General features: G+C 34.2%; 1 protein-coding gene across 1 annotated transcript; it reads right to left on the bottom strand.

Annotated features, from left to right (window-relative positions):
• Positions 1 to 5,009: 5,009 nt before the first annotated feature.
• Positions 5,010 to 9,128, bottom strand: LOC134230774 (uncharacterized). The gene is made up of 2 exons (XM_062712623.1): positions 7,786 to 9,128; positions 5,010 to 7,697 (listed from the first exon to the last, which is right to left on the bottom strand). Exons 1-2 carry the CDS (start codon positions 9,108 to 9,110, stop codon positions 6,794 to 6,796), a joined length of 2,229 nt encoding a protein of 742 aa, XP_062568607.1. The 5' UTR covers positions 9,111 to 9,128; the 3' UTR covers positions 5,010 to 6,793.
• Positions 9,129 to 11,722: the final 2,594 nt, after the last annotated feature.

Below are 11,722 nucleotides of genomic sequence, written 5' to 3'. Positions count from 1 at the left end.
CTTAAAACAATTTTAGAATTTTGAAGAGACAAAATACTTATGATAATTTAATTGGTTGGAGTGGTACATGTATATGAGAATATAATGCACTTAGAAAAAAATCAGCAATACGTAAACCAGATTCAAGGAAAATCTAATGATTTCATAAATAGAGATGTCTACTACATGTATCATATTTTCCTCCGAAACTGTTTCTGTTAATTTCAGTTACTAGAGAGGTTAAGCAGACGACCATGTACGTCAACGTTAGGGAAAGCCCCTGATTTAATGCGATTTACGTCATCACTTTTGCATACCGCGTAATTCTACAAGTTGTACTCAACGTGTAGATTTGCAAGTATACGTAGGTGAGAACTTGTAGCTTCTTCAACTCAAACTACAGAATATATATTTTTCAGCCGGTGTTTGGTATGAAGTTGAGAATTTATTACGTACATCCAATGTATCTTTTTTATTTCAAGTCATAGATTTATTTGATACAAATGGATTTTAGAGTGCCTTGCTAAAATGACGTTTTACACGTACCGGTACACGTGCAATTTGTTAAACAGAACACGATGATACCAAAGCGTACGTGTAAAATCACTTCTAGGTTTACATGTACAAGTAGACGTACACGGTCAAATGCTTAACCTCTCTATTATTTATCGTTTATTAAATTGTTTCTAAACATTTCTTTAATTTCAAAAGTATTTATTTATTGCAAAATTATTTAAGAGCATAAAAACTTCGCCTGCCTCTCCCTCTCTCCTTTTTCATGTTTTTTCCCTAAAATGATGTGGACGTTTTTGCGTACAAACGTACGCCTGGCTACGCGCCTGGCCGGTCGACAGTTTTATTGATGGCAAGAGGAATTCCCAGTGCTTTGCATAACTCCCCAATTTGCCTCATGAGTCTTGAGCAAGCGTCGGATTTCGCTGATCAAGCAAACAAGAAGTCGTCAAGATACTGCGTAACATGCGGGCAAGCAGATTGTGACCTAACGGTCCATTCCAAAAATGACGCGAATTTCTCAAATGTAGCGCATGATATAGAACAACCAAATGGCAAACATTTGTCAGTTTAGAATTTACCCTCAAATTTGAAGCCAAGTAAACAAAAACTCATATGGTTGAATTGGTTAACGTCTAAATGCAGTTTTATGTCCATTTTGCCTAATAAAGAGCTTTTTCCGAGCTGACTTATCATTTTGATAGCGCTATCGAATGATGAGTAGTGTACAGATGAAAGTTCTTTATCAATGAAGTCGTTGATGCTATTGTTATGTGGATATGACAGATGAGTAATTAAACGCCACCCCCGCTAGATTTTGGCACGACGCCTATTGGGGACGCCCTTAGATTCGAAAGTGGTAGATTGTAGAGAGGGCCGGCCATGCGACTCACATATCAATTTGACGGCTTGGGGTAAAATGCTGAGTGGAGTGGAGTGGAGTGGAGTCGTGGAGTCATGGAGTGGAGTCGTGGAGTGGAGTCTGTATTATAACAATACAGGAAGTTTGAGAACAAAACAATTTCTTTTGCATACAATATCTCCCCTTCATTGTCATTTTGGATTTGTGTACACTGTACCAAGAATGAAACAAGAAACAAAAGAAGTCCATGCAATCAAAAACTAACGACCTTTCAATGTCAAACAGAGAATCACTTAGAAATGCTTTATATAAACACTATCTAAACTTAGCAAGACTGTTTGACCTTATTCGCCAATCCCAAACAGGCAAACCTAGCAAGAGGTGTTGACAGCTTTAATATCAAACAGAGAAAGAGCACTGCAGAACTGATGACAACTACATAATTATAAAGGCACATATTTTTAAAAAATAGGTTTCACTATTAAAGATATCCTCTTTGTTGGAATTTGAAGGTCACAATTTTTTTTTCTGTATCTCTATCTTTGTATATAAACATATATATCTAAATACTTACATGCATATATCCCTTTTAGGAGACATGCTTCAGAATGTAGGTGTTAATAGACTCGACTGACAAATACATATCATACAGCTGTGAAACATAAAATGGATAATATTTTTTGAAATGTTTGCTGAGAAACTGGTGTTGCTATGTCTGATTTTTGAAACACATTTTAAACGATGATGCATTACTTATTTTTCAAATTTTTAACCTATGTTTCTTGAAGAGGAACTTGTGATACTTCATTCTTATAATTAGTTTTGTCACCCGTGTGGCACTGTGATTGGAGTGTCTGCTCTGAGTCGCGCAGTAAGGAGCTGATCCTTACATTATGGGTTTGAATTCCGCTGTGGGACTAAACAGAGACCAGTCTTTCAGATGAGAACGCAAACATCAATGTCCATTGTACTTTGTCGCAGTAGTTACTAGCACGAAAAATACCCTTCACTGCTCAATGATCAAGTATAGTGCGAGTATAGGACAAAAATTACAGCTCAATCTCCATCCGCAGGTGATGGGGTCTAAATATGAGCTTAAATTCTCGAGAGGGATGTAAAACAACATACAATTAGTCACAAAATTAGTTTCACCAATATTTGATCAAGCTTATTTTATAATGTGACCAGAACAAAAATTATACATATCATAAGTAATGGGGAAAAATAGTGCTTTCGTTGTATTTTGCTGGTCAATATATAACATGCAGTCAATGGAGAATTTAAAAGAAAGTTTATCCCAATAGCGATTTGCTGAAATGTATTTGGTTATTCAGTTTTATTTTTAAAAAGATGACTAGTTCAAGCAGGATGTTGTCAACTTTGTGTTGTTCTTAAAATTTTATGGTTTGCTACAATGTACAAAATATTAAATGATTTGTCAAAAAATCATTACATCCAAATCAATTTTATTTTATTTTAATGTATTATATAATGCGGTAGCTTTCAATCTCTATCTAAATTATTTTTTAAAAGTAAAACTATCTTATTTAATTGTTTGTTATTTCTCATTTTGTGTAAATATTTACAACTCTGCTTTTGTGCGTAGAGGTTAGCAGGCATTGGTAAATTGTAGGAAACACTACAGAACGTTACTATATAGTAGATCATGTAGAGCTATGGAATTCAAAAAATTACTCAGGTAATCAAACGCAATCCCTCCTTTCCTTTTCAACTCTATATGGCCAAGCTATAGCTGTCTGTGATCATTGAGAGACTGTTACAATAATAGTTCATATATATTGTAGATGAATGAGAAAATGGGGGGGGGGGATATAACCTTCAAATGTCAACACATCAATGGGAATAACTTTTTGTTTTGAGTAACAGAGACCAAGTGACCCATATGCACTCCCATCCCAACAGGCGAGAAGTGTTGACAGATTTAATTACTGCGCTTGAAATGCTTACTCAGTTGTTGATTGTAAATAAAAATTTGCTTGAAAAAGAACTTAATTAAGTGGTATATTGCTTTAGTCAGCAAAAAAATCTAAATGATGTCACCTGTTAACTTACACAAACTAAAACAAACAAATGTGTTACTATATCTGCCCCTCCAACTACAGTATATATAATAATTAATCAATAAGATATAAATAACTAAGTTTACAACACATCTTTATGATCAGAAGTAACCAAATACATTTCATCACATCGCTATAGGGATAAACATTCTTTTAAAGTCCCAATGAATTCTGTCAAAATGTTTTCATCAATAATAAATTATCGCCTCAATGATACATATACTGGTTGATAGACTGCATGTTATACATTGATCAGCAAAATAAAAGGAAAGCACTTGTTTTAGGGTGGGGACATTACTTAATTATCATATGTATTAATTTTGTTATGAGTTACATTTATAAAACAAGCTTGATCAAATATTGGTGAAACTAATTATAGGTATAAATCAAAACAGCTCCCTTTTCACAAAACAAGGGTAAAATAATTTTATTTAAAGTTAATTGTGTGTCATCGTTTAAAATGCACAATGCGTACTTTACAATGAAAAAAAACCACACAAGTTGTTGAGCTCATTTCAATAAATATTTTACTTTTTAAGGTTTTCAATTCCGGTAATTATATTTATTTTAAGTCTAGTAATTAATCCTGGTCAATTATTAAACTTCAAGAGATCAAATGGCTGATATGTATTTATCAGTCGAGTCTTAACACTCTATTCTGTAGCATGTCCTCTACTTTAACCAGAAAAGGAAGATATGTGTTAAGAAGATAGAGATACAGAAAAAAATGTGACCTTCAAATTCCAACAAAGGGGCTATCTTGCACTTTAATTGTAAAATGAAAAAAAATGTGCCTTTCTCATTAAATTGCTGTCATCAGTTCTGCAGTGCAGTGCTCTTTCTCTGTTTGGTATTAAAGCTGTCAACACCTCTTGCTAGGTTTGCCTGTTTTGGGATAGGCGAATAAGGTCAAACAGTCTTGCTAAGTTTAGATAGTGTTTATATAAAGCATTTCTAAGTGATTCTCTGTTTGACATTGAAAGGTCGTTAGTTTTTGATTGCATGGACTTCTTTTGTTTCTTGTTTCATTCTTGGTACAGTGTACACAAATCCAAAACGACAATGAAGGGGAGATATTGTATGCAAAAGAAATTGTTTTGTTCTCAAACTTCCTGTATTGTTATAATACAGGCTCCACTCCACTCCATGACTCCACGACTCCACTCCACTCCACTCCACTCAGCATTTTACCCCAAGCCCAATTTGACTTTGCAATATATTCTGGATTTCGTTCGGATACTGGTTTGCCGAAATTAAATTTTTACGGCTTGGGGTAAAATGCTGAGTGGAGTGGAGTGGAGTGGAGTCCTGGAGTCATGGAGTGGAGTCGTGGAGTGGAGTCTGTATTGCAGAAAGTTATGCAAACAAATTGATTTCTCTTACACTCAATCATTCCTTTAGATGTGTTTTTGAAATTGTTTTAAAAGAATGAAATAAGAAACAAAAATTTCTTATAAGGAAGTAAATGAAAAGCTTATGACCTTTAAATGTCAGTGGAGGTTCACATAACAAAGACTATCAAAACTAGGTTCAGATGAATGTTGAAGTATGACTGTATTCCTGTCCCAAACCAACAAACCTATTTAGAGGCGTTGACAGCTTTGTTATCAGACAGATTAAGAGCATTTATTAGATTATTTTACAGCTGCACTGAGAACATACCTACTTGATTAAAATGCATGATTTGTATTTAACTATTGTACTTTGGATAGAGATGGAAAGCGTGTTTGGTCAGAGAATTTCTTAAAGTCTTAAAGTTTCTTAACCTAATGTAAAACCTACCCTTGATTCTGGAAACACACGGACCCCTCCTAAATATTTTAATATTTTGTAAAAGTTTATATGAATTCACTTCAGGATTTGTGCATGCATGTACATGTACATAATAAGTTTTTTATGCCCATGTAATCAAAGATTTGGGGGTATATAGTTTTTGCACTGTCCACTCTCTGTAGGTCTGCAAAAACTTTAACCTTGCTCATAACTTTTTAGTAGGTGGGGCTATATGGCTTTCATATTATTTCAAAGATGTCTTTCTTTTGACAAACCTCTTTTGACAAAGCTTCAATTGGGTACCACCAAATTTGACCTTGGTCTTGACCTAAATGTTTGAACCACCTTTACCCCAAAAATATCACAAATTAATTATATATATTATAACGTGGTGTAACATACTTATTGTGAAACCTTACTTTTGGGTATGTATATCTTTTACCTTGGCCTTAAAGTTTGATCCTAATCTTTTTTAAATCTAACCTTGGCCATACGTTTTGATCACTAAGAATGAGGCCTTTCATATTTGACAAGTGTTTTCCTTGTGACAAAACCTTCATTTGGGTACCAACAATTTTGGTCTCTTGAAACTGATTTTCCAGTTTGATATGCATTGAGAAAATTCAACCCTCGCCACAAGCAACCATACGGGGGTATCATTGTTTCACAAACACATCTTGTGTACTATTAAAGTACAAAGCACCCTCTTTGTTTATATTTGCTGAATTGATTGTCATTAGTTTTCCTCTCTCTGTATTAATATTTTTTCACTCTTTGTACATTTTTCACCATCCCTTTTCTGATTAAATTTGCAGAAATTCTTCAAAAAATATATTTAGAATTGTGTAAAGACATGAAATTTTAACAGAAAATAGAAATGAGAAAAATTATTTCCTGTCACTCTCCTCAATACGCCCTCCCTCTATCTGCAAGAGTTATAATTGTTTTAGTGATCACGAAGGCTTTAATGCACTTTTAATTTGTATAGCCCATATTGACAAAATTTTCTGACCTTCAAATGTCAACAATGGGAATGGCTTGATCATTTGGCACATTGTTTTGAAAAACAGAGACTGAGTGAACTGTGCACTCACTTTTATCCTGATAGGCGAGAAGTCTTGACAGATTTAATTACTGCATTGAAATGTGCTTAGTCAGTAAACCAAACTTTCTGTGAAACTATTGAGCAGCAAATTTCACCCAGGCATGAGTAAAAAATATTTGTCAACAACCTGGTTTCAATAAATCGGAATAAAAACAATTAATACATTATATGTATACAAGATCTGTATCATGTTTTTGGCATTTCATTTGTTCTAAAATTTCAGTAGTAATAACTACAAATATTCATAAAATTTACAATACTCTATAGTAAACTTTGACATGGCTGTCTCAATTAGTTTTTTTTCATATTACATAATGCAAATGTCATCATCATTGAAGAGTTCTATTGATTACAGTTCTATTAACAAATACAATTGTATTAAAATATACATTGTAAATTTAAAGGTTAAAAACTGCACTTTAAGCAAAACATTTTACACACTTTTCCAAGAGTATGGTTTACAAATACAGTAGATGCATTTTACTGAATGGATATATTTAACTTTTGTAATACATTTTTATGGTCTGCAGTTAACTGACACATGATTTCTCCATGAACAATAACGTCTCTTGAAATTTCAAACAAAGGACATGTTCTTCTACAACAGTCTGAATTTAGATGATAATATGTATTTTGCAACGTTGGTGTTGTTTTATAGGTTTTAGAGTTTGGACTTAAATACTTTCTATGGTCAAAGCGTTTTAAAATAAGATCATTTGGTGGTGACCTATGTCTATCAGAAAAACACTGTCCACATCCATAACATTTCTTCACTATTCCAGCCAAAAATGTGAGATGAAATGGTTGCTCAAGGGAAGGTCTATGTGGTGTTTCAAATTCAATAATTTCAGTATTGCATTTATTATTCTGACCCTTTCTTACTGAAGTTCCTTTTGGCTTTTGACCTCTACTTTTTGGCATATTTGCTAATGCCATTTTAGTAAGACTAGGACCTAAGGTTTTATACTTTTCATTGTAAATTTTGATGAAGTCTTGAAGAATGTCACAGTAGTTTGCAGCAGCGATCGTATGACTGCACAATTTAAAACTGGAAAACCGATGGCATCTATTTTCGCAGGTAAAGAAGCTTGTAGTTTTCAGTTTGCATACTTTATATGGATCCTTTGGATGTGAAACGTTCAATATGAATAAAGATGATCTGTCTGTGTATCCAGGCATTTCAACTATCCCATTCACAGAATGTATAATAGTTTGAGCCTCCTCAAATATAGTTTTCAAAATTTGAAATGGAATGTTAGTGATTTGGCTGTTCTCTGGTGAAACGGGAAGTGATGGATGTTCTTGAAGATTTTCAATTTCTTGATCTGTATCTGTGTGACACATGACGTCCCCTCCCTGAGCTTGTAATGGTTCTTTCAACATCCTGTTAAATAATGAATTATAATTACTTTTAAGAATGGTGGTGAGTAAATATGACAGATAATAGAGACAAAATAAATAAATATACTAACTTTGTAAAAACTGCCTCTCTTTGAAGTGGTGTTTTTCTCCAATATATGTTATCTGGCACTTGAAGATGTTGGTATTCTTTCTTCAAACGATACTCCCCCTTTCCAATTAAAGACAATTTGACTTCTGCTTCTTGCCTTTTTACTATTTTCTCCAAGGCTAGAACGACTTCTTTTTCATTGATTTTGGAGTGGTGACCTTCCTTTTTAAGGTCACTTTTAATGACCGAGTTCATGCATTCATTAGCATTTTGGTTGTAGGGTTTTGGAAGAAAACCAAGACCTGAAAGACTTCGCAACTCTGCAGACATACAACTTTTAATTAGTTCTGCTTTGAATTCAACAAAATATTTAAAGAATAAGTTTCCATTTTGATGTAATGACTTCCATTTTGCACACAAATTTTGCAGTTCATGGTCGAATTCTTCATAACTCATGCAGTCCACTAATCCCTTAATTTTTACTTCCCCAGTTCTTTTTCCAAAAATATCATCAATATATTCCCTGGCTTTGCTTTTTGTTATTCCTAGATCTTTCAGTTTTCTTTCTATGTTATCTTGCATGTGGATGTCACACAATAAATGTTTTGAGGATGTGAAACAAACTTCAAAGGCATCAGACAAATTTTTATCTCCATCAGTTCCAAATGCCTTTAAATTTTTCATTTCTGGGCATATTTGCAGAATGGAGGATGAAAGTTTAAAATAACTATCAAAGTTTTTCTTCTGGTGTATCAAAATTGGTCCAATCATGACTGGTTCATTACCATTTTTACTTGTTAACATTGGATTTCGATAATTTGTAACCGTGACATAAAAGGCACCTATATTAAAGGTAGTGTCAATGCCCAGTATTGAGAAGTTCTTTGCATTTGTACAGTATTTCTCCATTTCTTTAAGCTGCCGATTTGATGCTAAAAACACTGTAAATTCAGGAGCACATCTTAATTCTCGCACAAATTTATCCTTTGATTCCTCCTGTGCTTTTGCCATGTCCAAAAGTTCTGCCAGTGAATCAAAATTTCCTGTATTTGATTTTTTCATTTTTGTTAAATTTTTGATCTGTTGTCTGTCTCGAGGAAGAAATAATCCACCGGGTATATGCTCTATGCCCCCTTGCTCTTCTATTATGGAATGAAAAATGTCTTTTGGGCGTTTATTTTCATCAACTAAAGTTTGAATCCTCCTTTTAGTACTCTCACTGGTTCTCTGATATTTTTCCAGCTGTTTACTGTTTTTGTGTGGATTTGGTATAAAAGAATGAGGTTCATATTCAAAGTAGTACTGTGCAAAAACTAGGTCCAGCACAGTCCCATCTTCTGTTTCCATGTGTAAAATTATTCTGTGGAGGTCAGGGGATGTATTATTCACATATTTATGTCGTATAGATTTTAGCACCCTATTTCCATGCAAAACTTCTTTCACGTCATTTGAAATTTTCAAAATCAATTTCAGAAATATTTATCAGTGAAACTTGTTTTCCCGTCTGTTTCCAAGAGTCCATTCCGTCACACAGAGTATTTTTCCAATGACCGATGAATTTGACACTGTATAAAAAGGAGACATTTTCATTTATTTGTGATTGAATGTTCCTGGCTATAGAACTTCCGTCACTGTGTTGTAGTAACACTTTATTCGCCTCTTTTGTTTCAATACCTTTTGAGAGTCTTTTGTAAACAGGCATTAATGGATCACCCTGGAAAAAATCCTCAGCTGAACCAAAGTCTTGAACTTTAGACCTTTCCTCTTTGTCAGGAAAAGAAGGGAGAGAATTGGAATCTGAATCAACGCTAGAATCCTTCGCTGACGCTATTGAAATACTTGAGATTGGATTCTCTGGAGACTTTTCGTCGGCAGAAGACGAAGACAAAATGTGAACTTCATCAAGTTCATTGTGGCTTTTCTCTGCATCTTGACCAGTAAGCCTCCTTCTTGCTGCTGTTTTCAAAGAAGAGCAAGCAACTTTTCTTGGCGATTTCTCTGGGGAAGAATCTGATATTTCAATTATTTCATCTTGAAAACAGATTTTCTTTGAAGGACTTTCGTGTTTTTTCCTTTTCTTTTTAACGGTTTTTTGCTCTTGACAAGGGCTGGCAAATCTTCTGATGAATCTGAGCTGCTGAGATTTGTGTATGAAAAACACATGTATTTTGGTTTCAATAAACTTTCCCCAGGAACCCCATCACTTTCCGAAGTATTTTCTTCTGACACATGTGAACCTGAAATTCAAATGTATATATATATAACTAATTTACTGAATGAATTGAAAAAGAAAACATTTTAAAGGAAAAGCAAAATTATCTGTTTGCCCTTACCTCGCACAGCATCTGCATAGGATTTTTGCAGGAAAAACTTCTTTGACATCTTTTTTCACAATTGGAAGAAAATTGCCGTAAGACTGCTATGTTTGTACGTTGTAAGATTTTTAAGGGAATAAAAGTTTAATTTTGTTAAGGTACTTTTATATTGTAACGAATATGGGAAATATTTGTTGCATCAGCAACATCAAAGTCAAACTTTAATGCAATAATAAAGAGGCATTGAAAGATTTGTCTATAACTGCAAATAACTATGTCACTGTAACACTAGAACCTGTAAGTTGACAGCATCCTGTTTTAGGATCCTTTGCAAAAACAATGAGTAACCAATATCTTTCAGCACTTCATTAGAGGGAGTGACATTTTTTAGCGTTCCCATTTTCCAATTAAATAAATTCCATCACTGTTTTCGGTGGTAAATAAGACTGCATGGATGTAATATACAAATACAGCAATACAACAGCAACTGAAGATAAGCATAAAACAATAAATTTATAAGATATTTTTTCATACAGATACCGGGTATACACTTTAATGTTGTGAGAAACTTTCATTAAAATAAGCCTTCAATCTTTGATCAGATATTGACAATACTGATCTTCAACGGGAATTAAAAGACATCGCCCTATCAAGCCTAAAAAGATGAAATTTTATGTTTATGAATGCTGCACAATTGTAAAATACAAAAGTACAATGTGTGCAAATGTTATTTTGCATTTTACCTGGTATTTCATTTTTTACCTGGTATTTCATATTTCATATCAAAAATAATTGCTGTCACGTGTGTAACCTAAAAGCTGTCAACAACACATAGCTTTGCCTATGTGCATTGATAGTGAACGGCAGTCTAGTCTTAATCCTTGTGTCACATTTAAAGGTCATTATTTTTATTTTTTTTCATTTGGCAATCATAAACCCAAAACTATGTTGCAAAGGAGTGATTGTAAGAGAAATCAATTTGTTTGTATAACTTTCTGTACTGTTATGATAAAACTCCACTCCACGACTCCACTCCATGACTCCACTCCACTCCACTCCACTCAGCATTTTACCCCAAGCCAATTTTTACACCCCAAGTGAGTGCGTGGGCCTAGATACTGAAGGGGAAATCCAAATTTAAACCCATTTAACAACTCATTACCTAAATCATGGTTTGGGTACGACTGTATCAATATTGAAAGTTGATTAATGTCTACTGGCGAATGACCGAGGTTGCAGATTTGGTGATTGAAAACGAAAAGGCTGCTTTTACATGGGGAAGCGAGGGGCTGGGTTACGAGGACAAATGGACATTGGGTGGTCGGATGCACACCTAATACAACGATGTGCGTAAATACGATAGGGTTTACTACATGCACCCTTGTAGTTAAAATCAAAACACATGCCTTTTGACGGTTCAACTGTTTTTTGGGGAGTAGTAATCGGTGAAGTTACGTATAACATCCAAAGTTCATTGTCGATTTGCAAAATGCCATAGAACTATTTCTTGCCTTCTTAAGCCTAAATTGCTCGTCGTACAATTTCCAGCCGGTGGGAGATCTATAAAAACCCAGTCTAACCGTGTGCATATATTTAAGTTAACCAAGTGATTGATCGGGGTGAGCTTCGACGTAAATACTAGTA

Source organism: Saccostrea cucullata, unplaced genomic scaffold (genome assembly GCF_032062105.1).
Source record: "Saccostrea cucullata isolate Sc308-1 unplaced genomic scaffold, CSIRO_AGI_Scuc_v1 ctg136, whole genome shotgun sequence".
Classification (NCBI taxonomy): Eukaryota; Metazoa; Mollusca; class Bivalvia; order Ostreida; family Ostreidae; genus Saccostrea; species Saccostrea cuccullata.
This window is presented reverse-complemented; position numbering and strand designations above follow the sequence as displayed.